The sequence below is a fragment of the Panthera pardus genome, unplaced genomic scaffold, assembly GCF_024362965.1.
Source record: "Panthera pardus isolate Hobbes unplaced genomic scaffold, ASM2436296v1 HiC_scaffold_17, whole genome shotgun sequence".
Taxonomy (NCBI): Eukaryota; Metazoa; Chordata; class Mammalia; order Carnivora; family Felidae; genus Panthera; species Panthera pardus.
In genome coordinates this window covers 14,871,626-14,895,905 of record NW_026526732.1, presented here as the reverse complement: position 1 = coordinate 14,895,905, position 24,280 = coordinate 14,871,626, and the positions used below count along the sequence as shown (strand labels likewise).

Here is a 24,280-nt window from a genome sequence, read left to right as displayed (position 1 = left end):
CTTTCAACAATAGCCAAACTATGGAAAGAGCCTAAATGTCCATCAACTGATGAATGGATAAAGGAATTGTGGTTTATACACACAATGGAATACTACTTGGCAATGAGAAAGAATGAAATATGGCCTTTTGTAGCCACATGGATGGAACTGGAGAGTGTGATGCTAAGTGAAATAAGTCACACAGAGAAAGACAGATACCATATGTTTCCACTCTTATGGGAATCCTGAGAAACTTAACAGAAGACCACGGGGGAGGGGAAGGGAAAAAAAAAGTGAGAGAGGGAGGGAGCCAAACCATAAGAGACTCTTAAAAACTGAGAATAAACTGAGGGTTGATGGGGGGGAGGGCGGTGAAGAGGGGAAAGTGGGTGGTGGGCATTGAGGAAGGCACCTGTTGAGATGAGCACTGGGTGTTGTATGGAAACCAATTTGACAAGAAATTTCATATTAAAAAAAAAAAAAAGGTTGGAGTGAGAATGTACAACTAGATAGAATGAAGGCTCATAATCGAGGATGATGCCAGCCAGCCACTGGAACCACTGAGGACTAAACTGTGGACAATACCACGCTGTAAAGGAGGCCGTTCTCATCAAGGTCTTGCTCTCAGCCTCTCCGCATTCTCATTGTCCCGGCCCAGCCCAGGCTGTACTTCTTCACGTGTTATAGTGTGATGTCCTCTAACTGGTAGGCTGCCTGCACCCCTCCCCCTCTTCTGATCTGCACACAAAGTCCTCCCTGCGGGTCCCCTCTCTTCTTGGTATGCACCTCCGCTTGAGAGATCATATGCATGAGCGTGGCTTCAGCAGAGCAGAAGAACACAGCAGAAATGCTGAGCCAGCCCTGCTTCTCCCCCGTGCTCCCGGGTGGCATTTGCGATGGCCACTCAGACGTTTCTTTGTGGTGTTCCACTGCATCTCAAGCTTAAAGGAGACAATTCCACATTTAAATTTACCACGCCTCCTGGAAAGCCAACTTCCTTTATTATAATGATCTTCCTACTATGACTTCTCATAAGTTATCTACGTAACTGTCCTCACCTCATTTGTGGCCAATGAGGCCACAAAATTCTCATGTTCCTCATTAATTTAAAAAATATTGTTTTTAATTTAAAAAAATTTATGTCTATATATTTTTGAGAGAGAGAGAGAGAGAGAGAAAGAGCAGAGCATGAGCGCTAGAATGGCATAGAGTGGGAGACACAGAATCCGAAGCAGGCTCCAGGCTCCAAGCTGTCAGCACAGAGCCCGACGCGGGGCTCGAACCCACAAACCATGAAATCATGACCTAAGCCGAAGTCAGATGCTTCACTGACAGAGCCACTCAGGTGTCCCTCCCACCAAAAAATGTATTTTTAAATGATACTTAACTGATACTTGCTTAACTGATACTTGCTTTGCTCATATCAGCCATTTAAAAAACTTGTCGAAAACTCAATTTGAGTCAGTCACTTCTGAACTCTACCACACAATGGCTTTCTCCTTCTTGAATTCATATATTTTTCGTAGTCAGTAAAACCTGTAAAACCTGTAATACCTATTGCTTTTAGTTTGTCCTAGATCAAAATTTAGACTGTAGGTTACTGAAAAACACAAACCATGTCTTCATTTTAAAACTCCTCCACAATAGGGGTGCCTGAGTGGTTCAGTCAGTTAAGCGTCTGACTGTTTCTTTCAGCTCAGGTCATGATCTCACAGTTGGTGAGTTCGAGCCCCATGCCGGGTTTCATGCTGACAGTGCAGAGCCTGCTTGGGATGCTCTCTCTCTCTCTCTCTCTCTCTCTCTCTGCCCCTCACCTGCTCATGCTCATGTGTGCGTTCTCTCTCTCTCTCTCTCAAAAATAAACTTAAAAATAAATAAATAAACTCCTCCACATAGTGATATGGTATAGATACAATTACTTATATTTTTACTGCTATAAAAATTAAAACTAGGTTTAGTTTTGAATGAATTCCAAAGAATAGTCAATAGGCTAAAAGAGAGAAAAATGGGATCAAAAATTCTGTAGCTCTGATATATTTTCTCAACTTTTCATATTGTCTATCTCTTTATGACTCAAGAAATCTAATTCTGTTAAAGAAGAAGAAACGTTCAGAAGATCTGGGGAAAGAGATGATTTAGGTCTGACCTGAAGGCATGTGAGTACAGTTTAGAGAAGAAGAAAAAGGCTTTCATACCTGGAGATCATGGAGCTTTGCCTCTAGAACCTTGCTATCGCCAGTTCTATCCGATGATTTTTTCGCCGCTGCCTTTATTCCAGAAAACCACTCTTGGAATTCCTGCATAGACTCTTTTGAAAGTAATGAAAATGAGAAATACATCCAAAACACTGAATGAGCTTCGTGGATTACCATAATGAATTAATGCTGGCCTTCAGCTCATTGCATCTTGCCTTACAGAATATTCCAGAAAGAAAATAATAATCATGTAGAATATACGATAGCATGTTCCATAACTATGACTGTTCATGGCAGAATCGAGAAATTGCCTCAGAGAAAAGACAGAAAAGAAATTTGTATTCCTAAGATATCCGATTTCCCATTGTGTCTTTCTTTTGGTAAAGGAAGATAAATAATTGTCTGAATATGTAAGAGAGCAAAGGGACAAAGGCTCTAGGGGTGTTGAAGCCATTTTTATGGCAAAGGAAGGAACCGTGTCCTCTCTCCACCCAGCTGAGTTAGAGCCATTTCACATCTTCATAAGTGCAAATTGCACTTTCCCAGCTGGGTGGGAAGTCGAGTCAGGGACCTCTGACCGGCAATTTCCCGAATTACATGGCCACCACTGTTTCATGGCCCAATATCCAAGTTTACTGTGTTACTTCATCATAGCAGTGGAAGTAATTTTCCACCCAAATGAGCTATATGTAGAAAATCCAGATGAATTTCAGAATCCTGAAAATGGTGGATCCCTACTTTCTTGAGGAGAAAGAGGAAGAATTATGGCTACAGCCCAAGCACAACACTTTCAGTGCTCAAATCTGGACATACAAATGAATTTAAAATGATATTCTGCTGGAAAGCTTTTTCCAACTATTGCTGGCAGTTTCTAGGCAGCATTTGGTTTGGATTCTTTCTTATAAACAAACTACTCATGCAAAGGCTTGTCAGAGCTCACCATTGAAGTGCTTCTCCAGAAAATCCTGAAGGCTGGCCTGTGTTTTGGAGCACAACTGGCTCACAGCTTCGTGGTTCTTTATCAGCCCAGTCATAGCACTGCCCAAGCTCTCCAGCTCAATGGAATGGTACTTGCGGCACAAGCTATTGAGATTTTCTTGGGTGGAGCTGATGTTGCTTTGCTGACTTTGAAGTTCCTTTTGTATTTCCTACAGGATAAACAAATGCCATGAAGGATATTCATCACATTCAAGGGAAATATTCCATCTATCCCACTACGGTACTTTTTTTGGGAAACTGATGCTGTTGAAATACACTCAGTAACGTACGCATTTTTGTGGGATTTTTTTTTTCAGTATTTGTAATAGATCTGTGTTGACTCTTTCAGAATTTTGCCCAGTTCTCTTTGGGAACAAGTACAAACAGCGGTTGAGAGGTAGTAGCATTTGGATTATGGTCTAGGATTCCAAGCAAATTGAATTAGGTTCTTAGGGATTCCAGCCCATGATCTTGGGTTTAGTCAGTTGGTTAGAAACTATTAATGGAGTCACCCCCTAAGTTCACATTCTTCAGGGGACTACTAGGGCTTTGTTTTAGGCTCACAGGCCACACGAAAAGTACCAGTAGTTAATTTTAAAATACATCTCTTTAGTCTTAAGTACAGTAAGAAAATACATTAAAGAGAACAGATCACATATGTGAAACAGTCAACTCAACTCACAAGCTTTACAGACAGTTGATCAGTAATATTATCTCTATGGACAGATGACATGGGAGTAGAATGTTCTCTCGACTGTTGGTTTTTTGTTTTTGCTGTTTTTTTTTTTTTAATATATCCTTCTCTAGATAAAAGCAGTCATACTGACCAACAAAAATAATTAAGTAATGAAAACCTACTCTGCATTCAAATTTGAAAAATTCATGGAAATTTGAACAGGTCTTCTACAGGTGCTACTCTTTTACTAAAGAAACACATTGGCAAGCACAGCTTATGAGCAGGCCCTACAGTAAGTAAAGCATGCTTTCTGCTTTTAGATTATTTATCTTCAATTTCCTACTACCTGCATTCATTTCTCTACCTGTTAACTTACTTTGCTGTATCCAGTGAGTTAGTCGGCCTGCTGTTAATATAGGTAATTGAGAGCAGAGTCTTTATTTTTATTCCAGTCACCACAAAATAGGAGAACCAATATGACCATTGGAAGTATAAATGCTTCATGATAGGTTATTACCTACCTTTACTTTTTTCAGTCCTTCCCATGTCTCCGTCTGAGCACAGTTCATCAACGCTTCTTCTACTCTTGTGAGCCAGCTTGTTATATCATTGATAAATTTCTCCACCTGTGTACTCTGAGTGGTGAACTCTTTCAAGGTTCCTTTTGCTTCTTCGGTAATTTCTTTGGCATGCTCCAGTTTCTGCCGTAAGTCTGCTTCTATAAACTAAACAGAAAGTAGGATTTCATTAAAATCTGTGGCGACCAGGACACTCATTCGGTAGCAATTCTGTTCGTGTGCAGCTTAACTGTCAAAAACACATCAACCTAACCATGGAGGCTAATTCAACTTTTCTAAGAAGGAAAACCAGTGGGTGCAAGGGGTCAAACATGTTAAGTGATGGGAAAATGGAAACAGTACAGATTTACGGTTGACAGTGGATGTTAAAGGGGCAGTTTTGACAGAGGGCCCAAGGAAAACGGAAGGTCACGTTTCAAAAGCAGAGCTAAACCTGCACAGGGTTACCAAGTTTGTGACTAAAACCCGGTTCTGAATTCTTCTCCAGGAACACTCACACGTGTATGTCCTGATGTAACCACAACTCTGAACAAACACCACTTCAGAATTTTATCATAAAGCAATTTTGGTTTTGTCTCCCACTTGAAAGCATTCAGTGAAGCTAGTTCTCTTCTCCTGAAGGACTTATTTCAGGAGGGCCCCTGACTCCTCTGGTCCTACATACAGATCATAAAAGGACTTCTAATCATGATAAATTGCAAAATGCTTTCAATTCCACAATGAAAACATCTAGGCCCATTTCATAATCCAAATTGAACTTGAAGTTAGAGCTTTTATCTTATCCCTACCCTAGATCTGCTACAAATAGGAAGCCCATCTGAAGAAAGGTGTCTTCTTCTATTTCCCCATTTTCTATAGCTTCTGACCCTGCAGGTGCAGGCAAGCAGGAGGTGGGGGAAGGGCTCTGAAAGTTTTGACAACTACTGTGAGCTGGCATCTGTGCTCCTAGGCCAGGTGACATTTAGCATTCTCTCCTGCCACAGGCCTTCCTCTGTGGGGTTTTCTGAGACTCCCCTCAGTGCTGGGACCTCCCACTGACATTGCCTCGATACAAGCAATGCACTCTTCTCTGGCTCTTTCTCCTTCCACAGCCTGCGGGCATCTCTTTACCTTGCTGCTGAGGCCTGTTCCTCCCTAGAAAGCCTTCCCAGATAACCTGAGATACGCAAGCACTGATGCTTTGTCCTTTCCTTTCCTCTGATAACTCACTTCTGGGCCAGAGGTCACACTCTGGCATTCACACAACAGATGATTCTGAGATGCAGGCCACTCAAAATAATCACTTCTCCTTGGGCAAACACATCAGCAGTTGGCTAGCCTCTCTCTCACCCTTAAGGTCTCTCGGAGGAATGAGATAGTAGACCCGACATCCACCAACTGCAGGGGCACATGTCATGCTCTCTAGATGACACCACTGAAACTCTTCCCTTTATTTTAAGGTAAGGAACAGGTGTCCCGATCCCTCTTCCTTGAGATGGGGGGGTGATGGTGAGAAAGCAGAGGACAACGGTAGCTCTCTCCCAAGGCCCTGCCTCCATCTTAACTCTGCAAAAGTCCACCTGAGGCCCATTTATATCCTTGACACAGGCAACATGCATAAGCACTCCTTTTCACTTTTCTATTAGCACCCTTTCCCTCTTGTTGCCTCAGGTGACACTTCTAACATTCTGGTACATGTAGATCATCCACCCGTGATGCTAAGTGATGGACACGCAGTCTCAGGTCAGAGCGTAAGTACAGTCAAGCATAACAGACGGGTTAGCAAGAGGCAGTAAGCAAAGGACAAAGGCACAACAGGAAGGAGGAAAATGTAGAGGAAATCCCTGAGGGCAGAAACAAATGCATAGGTTAAAGTAAGGCAGCAGAACACTTAGCCTGGAGCCTGTGGTGCTGGCTGCCAAGAGAGACACCCCCCCCCCCCCCCATGCTACTTGTTCCTACAGCTCCCTCACTGAAGTAGCTCAGACTTCCTGGTCAACCCCGGCCTGCCTCGTGCTCCCTGTGGATCTGTGCCGAACGCGGAGCCCTGAGATGAGGTTTGCGATGGCAATGTCTCCTAACCCAACGACTGGGTAACTGAATCAGAAGAATATCCACATTCATAAATGTGGTTTCTGCTCCTGTCCAGACGTAAAATGGTCCATGAGGCAAGCTGGATGATACTACTCCTAAAATTTAGTAAGGAAAAGGGTGCTAATCACTTCCAACACAAATATAATATGTGTATCAGAAATGTGTTATTAATACTAGCACAAGGAATTCTAAAGATGTTAATGTTTTAACCCCCATATATGGTAAGAGCCGTGTGTTTTCTTGGAATTATGATGATAATAATGAGAATATATATATTGTATATATATGACATATAAAATTTATTGTTACTGTATTACATATCGATTATATTAGAGATTATATTTGAGGTTGAGTCTAGTATACGGTAGTTATTACAAACCTGACTGAATACTTACCTGAAGGTCTGGTGGTGTTTCTGGATTTTTAGTTAATTCTTTAAGATCATTAACTTTGCAATGAAGTTCTTCCAATCTCAACGCTTTGTTTTTAACTTCAGACTGCCAAAATAAAAGACAAAGACGAAAAGCATAACTCGTCCAAACATTGACATATTACATTCAGCATTTAATAATTTCAAGAGTTAACTCTGACATGATGTCCTAACTTCAAGCCAGGGTTAAAAAAAAAAAAAAATCTCTGTTTCATTTTCTGAGTCTATCATTATTTACGAATGTGGAAAAAATGCCATCATTAACTTTCACTTCCAGTGTGAGGGAATATGCAGAACTTTCTCCCCATCCCCTTTTATTGGAAAAAAAAAAAGCTCCTGGAAAAAATTAAACACTAACTAAAAAGTCTTGAGTCACTGGGGATTTTCAATAACTGTCATTTATTCATTAGCATTAATATCACTGGCTACCACGGCAGAGAAATTCCTTTGAGGAAGGATCTCAAAGCACATACACATTGGGAGTGCCTAATTAACTGTGAACTATATGTAATACATAAGAAACATTCAAATAAAATTTTAAAGTGTTTTTAAATAAAAGCCTTTTTTTATATTTTGCCTTTTTATTTTTAATTTATTTGCACCCACACTAACACACACAAAAAAAGAAAAAAAAATGGGTCAAGAATCATCACCGAACAAATTAGATGCTTGTAAACGTAACTATTTATTTGGAGCCACAAAGGAACTTTTGATAAAGGACCCCTCTCAACTTAAATATGATGTTTTGGTGTTCGGTGGACACTAACAAACTTTCAGTCCAGAAAGTAATTACCCAGAAAGCAATCTGCTTACCCAGTAAGACATGATGAACTAATTGTCAGGCCCACGGGCTTCCTCCAGGAGCAGGCTGAACAATTAAAAGATCACACCTAGTCACTTACTCACTTTCTCTCCTGAATTGCAGCAGCAACTCACTGTGAGGCACTGGGCTGAGCCCACTTGACTGATTTTAGTCGTTGCCATACCACACAGCCAATAACATAAAAACCCACTTCTGTGAGTGACTGAAGCCGGACACGCTGAACGTGGGGCTGATGTCCGCTGGCTTCCTGGATCCCGGAGGTCAGTAGTAGGATGTACTGTGTGCCAGTTACATAATTGGCTCTCCAAAAGAAGAAGACCCCGACTTGCAAAATTCACCCCCATTTTGAGCTACAACACGATGTCACCGCACGTGGGGTTGGAAGCATTGCCCCACAGTACACCATCCTACCACATGTCCCCCAAGCAGGTATAACAGGGATCCATATATATATATTTATATATTATAATATATAATATATAATTATAAAAATATAATATAATATAATAAATATAATATACAATAATATATAATATATAATTATAAAAATATAATATAATATAATAAATCTAATATATACATTATAATAAAATATAATATATAATATATAATTATAAAATATAATTATAATATATAAAATATATAAAATATATAATATATAAAACAGGGATCCATATATATATGTATTTATATATTATAATGTATAAAAATAAATATATATATAAATAAATAAATGTATATATATTTGTATTTATATATATAATATAAATATATTATATATATATAAATATATAAATATATAATTATATATTTATAAATTTATATAATAAATTTAATATATATTCTATTAACTATAAATTTATCTACAATTTAATTTTCAGTGATGGTTATGTTTAACCCTGGCCTGCGAAGTTCTTTAAATTTTCATAATTTTTTTAAGAGCTGGTACAAGCCCTCTTCAGGCATACACTACTGTTTGAGCCGTAATGTTCATTTAACGTCAAAGGTAACATCTTAAGAGACTGCAGTATCCCTCTCCTGACTGCCCTTGAAGTTGGGCTAATTTCCTCTACTTCTGTTTGCCCTTAGAAATAGGTGTTTGATTTAAAACTCTCCAGAAAGCTTTCTGCGTCAAGGCTAGGTAGCCTAGGTATACAGTTGATTCACCTACGTTTTTTCAGACTGCAGTCATTCATCATCTATCTGTCATGTTCCATCTGTGTGCCAGGCACAGTACCAACACCCAGGCATGCAATGGTGAATACCAGTCTGCCCTCATGGGGAGGAGTTGGCTATAGGCTTTATGAAACAAGTTATCTTTTGTCACTATTTCCTCTGACTTTGCTTCATTGTTCATCTCTGCCTAATTACTACTGCGCATTTCACATACATACTGTTATGTAAATAATGTAAATGCCATGAGGATAGGGGCTTTGTCTGTTTTACTGTTTATTCTCAGTGCCTAAAAGAGCACCTGACATGCTTGTTAAGAATCTGGGGACACCTGGGTGGCTCCGTCAGTTGAGCATCAGACTTCGGCTCAGGTCATGATCTTGCAATTTGTGAGTTCGAGCCCCGCGTTGGGCTGTGTGCTGGCAGCTCGGAGCCTGGAGCCTGCTTTGGATTCTGTAACTCCCTCTCTCTCTCTCTCTGCCCCTCCCCTGCTTGTAGTCTGTCTCTCTCTCTCAAAAATAAACATTAAGAAAAAAAAAAAAAGAACTTGATGAGTGAAGAAGTAAATGAATGCAAGAATGGAAATAAAAAGTTTAAAATAAAATGGTGACTAGAGCTTTTTAAAAGGCCACTTTCTGGGGAAGCCTGTCACACTCCCGTCTCCAGTTTTCTTCTGTTTCTAGAGGGGAAGTAGAAGAACCCAGCATCTACGCTAAGTGTTCAGCACATGGTAAGTACTCAGTAAACATCTTGTTTGAATGAAAAAAAAATCTAAATACGACTAAATTACAAACACCTTCAATTTGGTTTTCCAGTAGGAAGGTGCCATAGTCTGAAATGAATGGAAAAATGGGAAAAAACATAGATTTTATGGGCTTTTACTTCTCTACCAATATTTTAAGTTTAGAGGCCCAACTAAGAAGTAATAAAAAAAAGAAAAAAAAGTCTTATCCGTTGCCTATTCAAGTCTCTAGTAAATAGCAAAAGATAGTTACGACTTTTGTAACATTCATATGCGTCTCTGAAAGAAAGAACGAACTTTTAAAAAAGGACACATTTTTCTTGTATTCTGGTCAATGAACTCACAGGCTCACGTATGTAGATGTGGTCAATTTACCTCAAATTCTTTAAGGAATTCTTCTGCTCTGACGCTATTATTCAGGTTACTGATGCTTTCGGCCAACTGTGGAACAGAATTGTTTGACCATCCGTCGATCTCGTCTTTACTTGAAAGTACATCACCCCAAATGGTCAGGCTTGCCCTCAGCCTATCCATGTTTTCCTCAATTTTCTCTGATACCTGGGATAGAAAACAGAAGCCATGTCACTATTAGTCTGAGGCTTTAAGATGCTCCTTGCCTCACCAAATTGCTAAATAATGTCAATGCTTCCTCAATCAAAAACTATATTCTCACTGAAAAACAAAGTTTTACAAAAATTATTATAAGGGAATTCGTGCACTTGACTCAAATAAATGCTAACTATTACATAAATTGTTTCTGTCATTGGGAGAGTTGACTGAATTTCTGAGACATTTGATTTTCATTTGTAAGTTGGGAAACTAAGAACAGGATTATTGGAGTCAATTATAATATAACATTCTCTAGGATAAGGGTCCATCTAGGGCAGTATTATACTTATTTTTGAAAGGAACACAATAAGCACTTTTATTTGTAATGCTGAAGTAGAAAAGTGGACATAAATTACACATGAACATATTTATAGAATAAATAAATATGTAGGACAACAACCAACTTTGTCTAAAGTAAACCACTATTGCTTAATACTCTTCCTGTAGTAAGAATGTTTTTCAACATTTTTTTAATGTCTATTTATTTTTGAAAGAGAGAGCCTCCAGGCTCTAAGTTGTCAGCACAGAGCCCGACACGGGGCTCAAACTCACAAACCGTGAGATCATGACCTGAGATGAAGTCTGACACTTAACTGACTGAGCCACCCAGGTGCCCTAGGCATGTTTGTTTTTTTTTAAGTTTATTCATTTTGAGAGAGAGAGAGAGAGAGCAGAGGAGGGGCAGAGAGAGAGAAAATCACAAGCAGGCTCTGCACTGCCAGTACAGAGCCCAATGTGGGGCTCGAACTCAGGATCTGTGAGATCATGACCTGAGCCGAAATCCAGTCAGATGCTTAACTGACTGAGCCACCCAGGCACACCAAGGATTTTTTTTTTAATTTTTTTTTAACATTTATTTATTTTTGAGACAGAGAGACAGAGCATGAACAGGGGAGGGGCAGAGAGAGAGGGAGACACAGAATCTGAAACGGGCTCCAGGCTCTGAGCTGTCAGCACAGAGCCTGACGCGGGGCTCGAACTCACAAACCGCGAGATCATGACCTGAGCCAAAGTCGGACGCTTAACCGACTGAGCCACCCAGGCGCCCCTGTTTTGTTTTTTTTAAAGTGGAGACAAGTAAGGTTTCCTGCAGTTCTCTGATTATTTGATTATAGTACACAATTATCAATATCTAACTTTAGTAATATAGTTTAAGTAATTTAATCAATAGTAATGCACTGTAGGTTAACAGAAAGGCAACAGAATCACAGGATTTTTGAGCTGGAAGTTAACGTAAAACATGTATGGATTGAGATGTAGAGTTCCAGAGAGATCAAGTTGTTCACTGGTCACACAACTAGTAAATGACAGAGCAAGAACAAATACCCAAGGATGTAAACTACAAGTCTGATTTATACAATGCAAATATAGTCTTAGTACTCTAAGTGATTATACATTATAGTTTAATATTCTGTAGGACATTTATAAATTATTCTTCAATTTTTATCCATAATCTCAGAGTTTTGAGGGGAAAAAAACCATTTAGAGTTATAAATTTGTTGTGATTGAAGCTACCAAGTTAAATTCTAGAAAGCTGCCACTGAATATTAACAAAATAAATCAAATAACCTTTTTTTTACTAATTCTAAACTTTATGTGAATATTGTTTTTCTTAAAAATGTCATTTTGTCTGTAGCATTAAAAGCTAAAGATGAGGGGCGCCTGGGTGGCGCAGTCGGTTAAGCGTCCGACTTCGGCCAGGTCACGATCTCGCGGTCCGTGAGTTCCAGCCCCGCGTCGGGCTCTGGGCTGATGGCTCGGAGCCTGGAGCCTGTTTCTGATTCTGTGTCTCCCTCTCTCTCTGCCTCTCCCCCGTTCATGCTCTGTCTCTCTCTGTCCCAAAAATAAATAAAAAACGTTGAAAAAAAAATTAAAAAAAAAAAAAAAAGCTAAAGATGAGATTCACATCTCCGAGTAATCCTTTACCCCCTAATATGATAGACAAATATGAATATTTAAACTGTTCATACAATCCAGGTGATTATCTTACATCCAGCCATCTGTCCACAGTGCTCTCCATGTCTGTTTTCACGAGGTTGAAATCACCACTGTGAATTTTTTTCAGCTCAGATAATAACTGTTTTCCTTTACTTGTAAAGTTATCCAATTCTTTCTGTTTATTACACATTTCATTCTTGACACTTTCATGCTGTGGACATAAATGTTTCTTTAATTAATAAAATAATCAGCGATAAGTCAGGTGTTCAAAACCATTTGCCTCTGAGAAATTTATTTCATGGTTTGACCTTATGCGGAAACCAGTGATATGAATGAACTATATATCTTTTTGAATGGCTAGAATACTAGGATATCAGTATTCCTAAAACAAAACAAAACAAGTTGAGTTTGTCAGCATGAATGTTCTACCTCTATATGTACTGACAAGAGTTTTGTAGAGAATTCATTATAAGTGAAAATAAGACCTACTGCATTTTTAAAAAACTTATATAGATATCTTTTTTTTTTAAATTTATTTACTTGGAGAGAGAGAGAGTGGAGGAGGGGCAGAGTCTGAGATGGGGAGAGAGAGAGAGAGAGAGAGAGAGAGAGAGTGTGTCCCAAGCAGGCTCTGCACTGCCAGCAGAGTCAATGCAGGGCTCGAACTCACAAACCCCAAGAACATGACCTGAGCTAAGATCAAGAGCCGGACACTTAACCGACTGAGCCACCCAAGCACCCCTAAGATAAATAGATTTTGAATTATTACCTTGGATAAAGCCCATTTAAGATCCTCCTGATCTTTTATAGTAGTTCTGGTTGCAAGCACATTGTTGGCATTTTCTAGGACTTTAGAAACAACTGACTTCAGGTTCTGATAGTCTCTCATTAAGTCAATAAGTCCACAGCATTGACCCTGGCTATAATAATTAAAGAAAAGATATCACTTATTATGATGTATGAAAGGGAAAGATTCTCTATGATTGGATTTGATATGTAACCACACAAATGTATTCATAGATGGCTGCTGGAATCAAGAGGAAACCATATTTCTACCCATTGAGGTCAAAAGAGTGCTGATCAAGCCAACTCAACTCTAATGGCCAAATTGTTTCAGTGAATGAAGAATGCACACAGTCATTAAAACAAATATGTGACCTCAATGACAAGAAAAAATATGTTCTTGACAACTAAAACTTATGTAGATACCAACAATCTTTGTTGTTTTTTTTTTAATTTTTTTTGTTGTTTAATTGCATCATAGCGGTATGTATTAAGAGGAAGCAAACAAAACAAAACAAAACAAAACCCCCACACCAAAAAACAAAATAACACTGCTTAATAAGTAAAATACACATGAGGATGTTGTTTTCCATTTCAATGACATAAATTTTCATTGAATGTGAATCCTCTTAAAATTGTGAAAATAAGAAGATAGTTTTTGTTTATAAGTATAAAATGTCTCTGAGCAGGCAATTCTACATGTAGGAATTTTTCCAAAGAAAAAGATGTACACTACGATTGAGGTAAAATTATATTCTTTACATCATTATTTATAATAGGAGAAAAAAATAGAAATAACCCAAATGTTAAAAATAGGCTATTAATTTTTTTAAGCTTATTTATTTTTTTTTTCAATGTTTTTTTTTAATTTATTTTTGGGACAGAGAGAGACAGAGCATGAACGGGGGAGGGGCAGAGAGAGAGGGAGACACAGAATCAGAAACAGGCTCCAGGCTCCGAGCCATCAGCCCAGAGCCTGACGCGGGGCTCGAACTCACGGACCGCGAGATCGTGACCTGGCCGAAGTCGGACGCTTAACCGACTGCGCCACCCAGGCACCCCTAAGCTTATTTATTTTTGACACAGAGAGAGAGAGAGAGAGCATGAGCTAGAGAGGGGCAGAGAGAGAGGGAGACAGAATCCGAAGCAGGCTCCAGGCTCTGAGCCATCAGCACAGAGCCTGATGCAGGGCTCTAACTCACAAATTGTGAGATCATGACCTGGGCCAAAGTTGGATGCCTAACCGACTGAGCCACCCAGGCACCCCCAAAATAGGCTATTAATTGAATAAACTCTAATATATTCTTATAAGTGAATACTGTGCAATCTCTAACAAATCACAGTTTAAGAGAATATTCAATAATATGGAATAAAATTTTACAACACAGTTAACTTTCTAAAAGCTTACGTTAATAATCTATAATATACAACAAAAAAACTTATGTACATAAAAAAAATTGAACATGAATGCTTATAGATGCTTTTTGATAGTCATTAAACTGGAAAGAGTCCAAATATCCATCAACTGGTGAATGAATAAGCTGTGGTACACCTATTAAATCGAATATTATTCAGCTACAAAAAGAATAGATGTTATTAATACAAATAACAATGTACATTATGCTAAGCAAAAGAAGGTATTTACCCAAGTGCAGTAAAAACTTAGGCACATGCACCCAATTGACTATGAATGTTTACAGATGCTTTATTTACAATCATCCAAACTGGAAAGAATCCATTTGTATGTGATTCTGAGAAAAATAATACTACAGAGACATAAAACTGATCAACAGCTGCCAGGGACTAGACATGGGGGATGGGTTGATCACAATGAGACACAGGAGTATTTTTTTCAGGTGGTGGAATGATTACACAAGAGTTGATTGTAGTAATACTTACACAGTATGTGTGTAATCATAAACTGAATGTGTGTTAAACTCATACAAGGGCATACACTTAACAGGATGAAATTTATTAAACGTATATCATACTTTAATTATAAACAAGGAAAACAAAACAAAAAAAGAAAATCAGAGGTTAAGACTCTCACAGTAGCCCTTTGTAATTGTTGACAACTCCTGCTTTTAAGCGCTACATTTCACCTACCATTGTTATTTCAAGACATCTTCCTCAATAAAGTTTTGTAGGACTAAATTTTTAACGTATGAGAGACACAGAATACCTAAGGTGGCAAAAGATACTCAACTTGATCACACCAACGCAAATCAACAGACAACAGCCCAATGCCACAAAATAGAAAGTTAAAAACAACAACTGAGAGGATTTTTACTTACTTTTCATGAATTAGTTTTTTGGTATCATCCCAGGTGACCTCTAAGCGGTTTATCTCCCTGTCGACCTCAGATGCAAAGGCCACATCTTTCTGAGCAATTTGTTTAGCTTTGTCTTTCAACCAACATAGTTCATGCTCATGAGAATTCAATTCATCCTCTAACTGATTAAAGACTCTCAGCCTGTGAATCAAAATGTTATTATATTATTAACTTATTAAAGGTAAGAATATTTCTTCTCCATAAAGCACACCTATAGCTATCTGGAAAAACTTTTTTTTTTAATTTTTTAATGTTTATTTTTGAGAGAGAGAGAGAGACACTGCGTGCGTGTGCACGCAAGTCGGGGAGGGGCAAAGAGAGGGAGACACAGAAATCCGAAGCAGGCTCCAGGCTCTGAGCTGTCAGCACAGAGCCCGACGCGGGGCTCAAGCCCACAAGGCATGAGATCATAACCTGAGCTGAAGTTGGACGCTTAACAGACTGAGCCTCCAAGGAGCCCCAGATATCCAGAAAAACTTTTAACACAGCAATTAAATTAAGGTACCTCAACTGAGAATGATGCCTTTTAAACTTAAATTTGCAGAATTCATACTTTACCTTAGGAAACATTTAAAGTCATTTTCGCTATTCATCATCAACTTTCTATTAAGTCTGTATTCTCTTTCTATTTTGCTTTCACAGTATAAGACTTGAAAGACTAGGGCTGGACTTGTAGGTAAAGTAGGTGAGTCCTTACCATAAGGTCTTTGGTAAAAAGTCCTTCTGTGCCCTGAGGTCCAATTCATGTAAAATAATAATATTTAAGAAAACAGTTGTTTCATTTCAAATAAAAATAGCTTTATTTTTTGTCCCTAATATATTACTCTTTGAGCACTTGTAAAATGTGGCCACGTAGAGGCAGCCATGGACTCACAGATTCTTGCATTTTGGTGCAGCGCTGCAAAGTTGATAAAGTGAGTGCACGTGCACCATTCCATTTAATTCCCCAAATGAAGTGGTTAAGAGCAGGCATTATCATTATCTGCACCTTACAAGAAGACAGGGGATTTGCCCAAGGTTGCACAGTGAAGCGGAAGTATGGTTGGAGCTTAATAAACCCGTCAATTCAGTGCAACATTTTCTATAATATCTGTGTGATTTTGGTGAGTTCAGTATTAGAGGTATTGACATGGCTCTTGAGCCCAATCCTGGCCTTCTTCTCCAACAATTTTAGGATCGCCTGTCTGTGTAACCTAATTAGGCCAGGGAGAGCCATTCTGCCCTGCAGCACCAACCCGATTGCTGACTCCCTGGGTGAGCTCTTTGTTCTTTTGCTGTACTTGGCTCCTCATGTTGTCTTTCCTCTGGAGGCTATTATTCCATCTCAAATTGTATTCCTTTTTGTAAGTTTGTTGTTACACTAGTCAGCTTATTGCTCACAAGGCGTGTTAGCCTCAAGAGCATTATTATCTAACTGTAAGCTTTTGCTAAATGCTTGATTCCAGTTAAAAGGAAGCACATCACAATGGTCTTGGCGAGATCGACACAATCCTTATCGATTATGGACACCTTGGTATGAACACATTTCAGATGTTTCTCTGCCCCCTGAAAAAAGTGGAAGAGAAATGACCCTGAGAACATAAGTGGGGAAAAAGGTCTATTAAGAAGGAAAAATAAGGGGCACGTGGGTGGCTCAGTCGGTTAAGCGGCTGACTTTGGCTCAGGTCATGATCTCACAGTTCGTGGGTTTGAGCCCCACGTCGGGCTCTGTGCTGACAGCTCAGGGCCGGGAGCCTGCTTTGGATTCTGTGTCTCCCTCTCTCTCTGCCCCTTCCCCACTCATGCTCTGTCTCTGTCTCTCTCAAAAATGAATAAATGTTAAAAAAAAAAAAAAAAAAAAAAAAAAAACTTTTAAGAAGGAACAATAACATGAGGGCACCTGGGTGGCTCAGTCGGTTAAGCCTCTGACTCCTGATTTCGGCTCAGGTCATGATCTCACAGTTTATGAGATCAAGCCCCACGTCAGGCTCTGTACTAACAGCGAGAAGCCAGTTTGGGATTCTCTCTCTCCCTCTCTCTCTCTGCCCCTCCCCTGCTCATGCTGTCTTGCTCTCTCTCTCTCTCTCTGAAAGTAAATGAGTAAACATTAAAAAAAGAAGAAGAAGAGATAAGATTGAGATGAAGGTTATAGTATTAGAGGAAAAAATGACTTTCAAAATTACGGTAGAAAAATACCCCTGATCCCTTCGGTTCTCTATTAAACTCACCTGACAAAACCCCACCTTAGCTTAAGCCCACTTCTCTGCCTTCTCCATACCTCTGAGCAAACAGTCAAAAGTAGTTGGTGAAAACTGCTCTGCCAAGCTGACTGGTTTCACTTTAAGTGAAGGAATGCAAATCTCAAACCTTACCAAGCTTCCAGAGACATCATTTCCATGTCCTACTGAAGAACCACTTTATACCATTTTCTTTCCGCCAATATCCTGCCCCTCACTCTCAGCTAATGAGCTTGCTCCAGTCTTTTTGAGGGGCTGGCTGCCACCAGGAAGAATTCCCTCAGATTTTTACCACCAGGACTACAAAGCAACTCGAATCCTCTGCCTTCATTTGTACTACAGCAGACGAGGCCTTTCTCCTCACAGCTAAACGTTGTTTAAAAATAGATAACATGGGGCGCCTGGGTGGCTCAGTCGGTTAAGTGTCTGGCCTCGACCCAAGTTATGATCTCACGGTTTGTGAGTTCAAGCCCTGCTTTGGGCTCTGCTCTCAGCACAGTCTGCTTTGCATCCTCTACCCCCTGCTGTCTCTCTGCTCCCTCCCTGCTCTCTCAAAAATAATAAATAAAAAAAAATTTTGTGAATAAAAAAATAAAAATAGATAACATAATCTGTATAGTCTGTTATAAATAAGATCTTAGAGTGGCTTACACAGACACAGCCCTTAGGAAAATCCTTAAGGGAACCAAAGAGATTTTAGTACTTCTTTTTTTTTAATTCTTTTTAAATGTTTATTTATTTTTGAGAGAGAGGGAGACAGAATGCCAGTGGGGAGAGGGGCAGGCAGAGAGAGAGGGAGGCACAGAATCCAAAACAGGCTCCAGGCTCTGAGCTGTCAGCATAGAGCACAAGCCCTGAACCGAACTCGGGTGCCTAACCGACTGCACCACCCAGGCGCCCCTAAATTTTAGTACTTCTTAAGTACAAATTAGTCATTAATTTTACCCTCAGAATATTAAAAGAAGTTGCTAAATACGATCCTGTTAAAGTGTTGCACGAGAGTTAATTCTAGAGCAAAGAAAGAATAGACCGCACAGCTGGCCCCGGCGGTTTCTTCCTACCTCTGCTGAAGAGCTTGACGCGTAGGCTCTTTCAGCCTCTCTTTGTCCGTCCTTTCTTCGATGTCCTCGATGCTTTTCAGCAACTCCTCTTTCTGGTCTTGGAATGCTTTTTTCAATACTGCCAGGGCATCTGCTTCACTCTGCTTAGTTCCCAGAAGGTTCTGGATCCTCTCTAACTCAAAACAGAGGTGATCAGCTGTGCTTCTGCAGGAAGTCCTTTGCTCGGAACTTCCACTTTTAAGATGGTATTGGGCTTTGGCGAGAATGCCGTCAAGACTGACGGCCGTAGATTCTAATGTTTTGGCATCTTGAATCGCACGATTTAGGTCCTTTTTTAATAAATCAGTCTGTTTCTTATTCATACTGTCGGTGGTTTCCACCGTGTGCCTCAGCCGGTGGAGAACCCCTGACAGAGAGGCGTGGCACTGTAGGAATTCAGCCAACTGGGACAGGGCAAGCTGCCGCCTTCCCACCACCTGGCTGGCCTCCTCAAACAGCTGGAAGCAGTCCTCAGCCTTGCCCTGCAGGAGGTGGAGGTCCTCAGCTCGACCCAGAGCCCCCAGCTTCGCCAGGTGATCCCGCAGACTCTGCAAGTCTCCCATTTTGCTCTCTGCTTCCGCTTCGTGGTCCTGGAAGGGAAGAGAGGGGTATTGATGGCTCAGATACCCTGCGGCTAATGACACGGACATATTCAGGATTTGTGGTGTCAACATACATTTTTTTTTTTTTAACGTTTTATTTTATTTTTGAGACAGAGAGAGACGGAGCATGAATGGGGGAGGGTCAGAGAGAGGGAGACACAGAATTGAAACAGGCTCCGGGCTCTGAGCTGTCAGCACAGGGGCCCGATGCGGGGCTCGAACTCACGGACCGCGAGATCGTGACCTGAGCCGAAGTCGGCGCTCAACCGACTGAGCCACCCAGGCGCCCCTCAACATACATTTTAAATGGGGGCGCCTGGGTGGCTCAGGCGTTTAGCATCCCACTCTTGATTTCGGCTCAGGTCACAATCTCACAGTTTGTGAGTTCGAGCCCGGCCTCAGGCTCTGTGCTTATCAGCACGGAGCCCGCTGGGGATTCTCTCTCTCCCTCTCTCTGCTCCTACCCTGCGTGTGCTGTCTCTCTCTCAAAAATAAATATATAAACTTAAAAAAAAACAATTAACAAAGATACATTTTAAATGCAACGGATGGTGTAGGATTTAAAGGCCATCTATAGCGAATCTTTCAGAGACGTTGTTAAAATTTCCCATTTTCTCGTCTATATGTTTCACGTGAAACACAACGCTGATTTGAAACTAATTTGTTCCATGGAAAAGACTGTCATCATGCACAGAAATAGTAAAAGGAAATTTTATATAAATACATACATATATATGCATAATTTGGAAGATTTAAAATATATATGTATGTACATAGTTCTAGTATATATAATATGTAAATACTATATTATAGTATATATAATACTATTTTATATTTATAGTCAAAAAACAAATCACCGGCCCATAATGGAGTCACTTATGGTAGGTCATGTCACCAAACTGGCTCTTCATACTTAACCCAACTGCAGTTTCAGACTCCTCCAGAAATATAGTGTTAACTTGTCAGTCAGGAGTTTTCTGGCCATGAAGTAATCTGTCACAAGGGGCCTCTCCTCCCCCCTCCCACACCCAAGGAAGATGAGGTCATCTACAAGATAAGACCCCAGCTCAACCCCTAAGGGAAAGTGACCTTGCCTGAAAGGATCTTTTCTTTTCTTTTGCTAAGAACTTCCTTGTCCCACTCTCCTTCCTGGGGAAACCTTCCATTTTGTACAACCCCTCTGAGCTCCTTCCTATTTGCTGGATGGGATACTGCTTGATTCACAAATTATTTAATAAAGCCAGTTAGATCTTCAGATTTACTCAGTTAATTTTTTGTTTTTTTAACAATTCTCTCCCTCTCTCTCTCATATATATATATATATATATATATATATATATATATATATAATAACAATACTATATATATATGCTATATATAAAATATATTGTAGTCTGAAATTTTTAACACACACACACACACACACACTAAAGCTAATTCTAACAGAGTTGTAGGAAAGAATAATAGGAATAGATTAGCCTCTCGTTAGAGGCACTGGGTGAAGCAGATGAAAATATAAGGTTTTAGCTCCCTCCTTTACAGAAATGAATATGAACTCCATGAGACTATTGTATAGGAAATCTGACTTGCTCACAATAAATCATGTTTGAAATCTCTTAGAGCATTGCTGACAATCTCAGCATGGCTCCCATTAAAGAGAAATTACTATCTTAATTTTGACCACAATGGCCTTATATTCTCCTCAGCTTGACTATTACACTTCAGAAAGCTTCTTTGAGCCTTGACTTAGGAGAATTTACAAATTCATTCTCTGCCCTTTTGAGATACAAATCTTTTTAAAAGTTTCTGTACAGTTACAACCCAAGAACGTTTCTCAGGAACATGGGAGACGTCCTTTCCAAACCAACACACTGAGTTAACAAATGCTTGATGGTTTTACCCTAAGGAAACTCTGGTTGATGTGACTGATTTATGAGCTTGTTTTGTTGTAGAAGCTGAGTGACCACAGATGAGCAAAGACTAGAGCAAGCTGGGAAGAATCCTTGCAGTTGTGCAGAAGGGACCAAAAGTGATATAGAGTAACCTCTATGATGATATATACCCCTCGATCTCCCCCAGCTGGTCATGCTCATACCACCATCTAATGAACATGTGTCCCATGAAAGACACAATTCCTGAACGCACAGCTCAGAAAGGAGAATACCTCCCTTTTCCCCTATATCCATCTTAACTCCTTATCCTTAAATGCACCCAACCCCAACCCTCTGGGGAGACAAATCTGAGCCAGCCTCTTATCTCTGTGCTTGGCAATAAATCTTTCCCTCTGCAAAAGCCCAGTGCTATGGTATTTGGTTTTCTGTTGCATGATGGCAAATGAACTCTTTTCAGTTTGGTAACACTTTTGAAATATAATCATGAAGGAAGATAGTGCCCCCATCTCCCTGTTTCTTTCTAGGGTAGGAGCCCAACTTCAGTGGGCACTTGCTCTAAGTGATAAAACTACTTGAGGTCATAACGATATGACCAAGTACTATTCCTCTGGGGAAATCCAATTAGCAGAGCTGGCACAAAGTGAGCACTCAATAAATATTAAATGTTTTATCATTAAATATTGTTATAAGTTTATTATGTAGCTTATCTCCAACTACCCCAATACTTGATCAATATCTGATTTTTTAAATATTTTTTTTATGCCAGGATAGATATTACACATAATTTATAAATAAGGAAAATAAATCGTGAATTTTAAATAACTTTCAACCTAAAGAGTAATTCAGAAAAACTGTATCATTAAAGCATTGGAATTCACTATTAGTATGATAGGGAAAGAAGTCGGACGTTCAACCAACTGAGCCACTCAGGTGCCCCTAGTCTCGGCCGTTCACTTTTGAATGCCCCTTGTCTGCAAAGAGAGCTTTCATACTATTCTTGCTTTCTGATCTTAAACTCTAATAAGCTTGTGCCTGCTGCTCATTTTATTCTGTGTCTACCTCTTCATTCTTCAAAGCAGCGAGACAAGGAACCCTGGGTCTTAAGGTAAAAAATCCTGCAACATTTGTTTTCAACATTGGAACAAAACAAACCAAGAAGTTTAAAAAGGAACATTCTTGTCCCTTTACCCTAGAAATCATTTTTTGAAGTAACAGTGTCTTAACGTGATTGCCTATTTTATCTGAGGTGGTTTTATCTGCTTAATTGATCTGCATAACACATTGCCTGGACCCATATGCTCAATTATTAAAACATTTGCATATGAATGCAAGGTTAACTTGCTGTCAAATGGTTGGATATTTAAAAAAAATATTGCTTTTCTTTATAATTCAAGGACTCTCTTTTATGAATAAATTCTTTGATCTTAAAAGAATGCACTTTACCTTGTGCCTAGCAAATGCTGCCTGATGGTCTGTTATGCTTATCTCCGAAGTAGTTTGTAATTCACTGAGAAATAGCTTAATCCAGACAGAAAAGGAAAGCAGCAGTTCATCAAATTGCTGGTGTTCAGAGACCACAGACTGAAGAAAATTAATCCTATGTAGAGAAAGGTGTTAAAAGTTAAAACGTCCCGCAGATGAACAGAAAAAGACAATGACACATTTTTGCAGTAAGTTTAAACAAGGGCAAAAGTGATGTGGTCATACATACAATGACAAATCAAGACCCTACAATTCACTCTGTAGGTAACAGCCAGGAATGGTTTTAATGTAATCAGAACATTATCTGCCAAGCTTAAACATGGAGGCAATTTCCTATAGCACCTAGGAAGGTGAACTCCAAAACCAAAATTGTGGTCTATGAGGGACCCACATAGTCAACTTCTCTGACCTCATCTGATACAGCCCTGCACCACACTGCGACTGCCTCAGTGGAGGAATACCATGTGAGGCAAAGTTCTAATTACCATTTTTTTCCTGTACACAAACAGCTTGGGCAAAAACAATACAAACATGAGCAACCCTTTCTGTTTCGATATATTGCAACCAGTTTGATCATTTGCCCTAAATGTAAGACTGAAATTTTGGACTGAGACTCATCAGAAATGCTGATTTTTGAGCACTTTGAGGTTCTTTTCTTTCTTTTTTAAAAATTTTAATTCCAGGGGCACCTTGGTGGCTCAGTCCCTTAAGCATCTGACTCTTAATTTGGACTCAGTCACAATCTCACGGTTTGTGAGTTTGAGCCCCACATCGGGCTCTGTGCTAATCCCTTTGGATCGTTTGTCTCCCTCTCTCTCTGCCCCTCCCTCATTAGCACTCTCACACTCTCTCTCAAAAATAAATAATAAAACATTTAAATAAATAAATAAATAAATAAACTAAAATTTTAATTCCACTATAGTTAACATACAGGGTTATATTAGTTTCAGGTGTACAATATAGTGAGTCAACAACTCTATACATTATCCAGTGCTCATCACAATAAGTGTTCTTAATCCCCTTCACCTATTTCACCCATTCCCCCACGCACCTCCCCTCTGGTAACCATCAGTTTGTTCTCTATAATTAAGAATCTGTTTCTTAACTTTGTCTCTTTTTTTTTCTTTGCTCATTTGTTTTGTTTCTTAAATGCCACATATAAGTGAAGTCATATGGTATTTGTCTTTCTCTGACTGACTTATTTTGCTTAGCATATACTGTCTAGATCCATCCATGTTGTTGCAAATGGTAAGATTTCATTCTTTTTCGTGGCTGAGTAATATTCCATTGTATACATACCACGTCTTCTTTGTCTATTCATCTATCAGTGGACACTTGGGCTGCTTCCATAATTTGGCTGTTGTAAATAATGCTGCTGTAAAAACATAGGGATGCATATATCTTTTCAAATGTGTTTTTGTATTCTTTGGGTAAATACTCAATAGTGGAATTACTAGATCACATGGTAATTCTATTTTTAATTTTTTCGAGGAACCTCCATGCTGTTTTCCACAGTGACTGCACCAGTTTGCATTTCCACAACAGTGCATGAGGGTTTCTTTTTCTCCACATCCTCGTCAACACTTGTGTTTTGGATTTTAGTCATTCTGACAGATGTCATGTGATAGTCTCATTGTGGTTTTGATTTGCATTTCTCTGATGATAAGTGATGTTAGCA

General features: G+C 39.4%; 1 protein-coding gene across 18 annotated transcripts in view; it reads right to left on the bottom strand.

Annotated features, from left to right (window-relative positions):
- Positions 1-24,280, bottom strand: part of SYNE1 (spectrin repeat containing nuclear envelope protein 1) — a 476,190-nt gene that overhangs the window by 248,637 nt on the left and 203,273 nt on the right. For all 18 annotated transcript variants that reach the window (XR_008422842.1, XM_053904367.1, XM_053904354.1 and 15 more), the window contains 10 exons: positions 22,564-22,717; positions 18,588-19,216; positions 15,272-15,451; positions 12,964-13,114; positions 12,247-12,405; positions 10,023-10,205; positions 6,875-6,976; positions 4,350-4,553; positions 3,115-3,322; positions 2,175-2,287 (listed from right to left, as the gene is read on the bottom strand). Coding sequence is in view for 17 of the 18 variants with exons in the window: in XM_053904367.1 (XP_053760342.1) it covers positions 2,175-2,287; positions 3,115-3,322; positions 4,350-4,553; positions 6,875-6,976; positions 10,023-10,205; positions 12,247-12,405; positions 12,964-13,114; positions 15,272-15,451; positions 18,588-19,216; positions 22,564-22,717 (2,083 nt within the window). In the remaining variant the exon portion in view is untranslated. The remainder of the gene's footprint in view (positions 1-2,174; positions 2,288-3,114; positions 3,323-4,349; positions 4,554-6,874; positions 6,977-10,022; positions 10,206-12,246; positions 12,406-12,963; positions 13,115-15,271; positions 15,452-18,587; positions 19,217-22,563; positions 22,718-24,280) is intronic.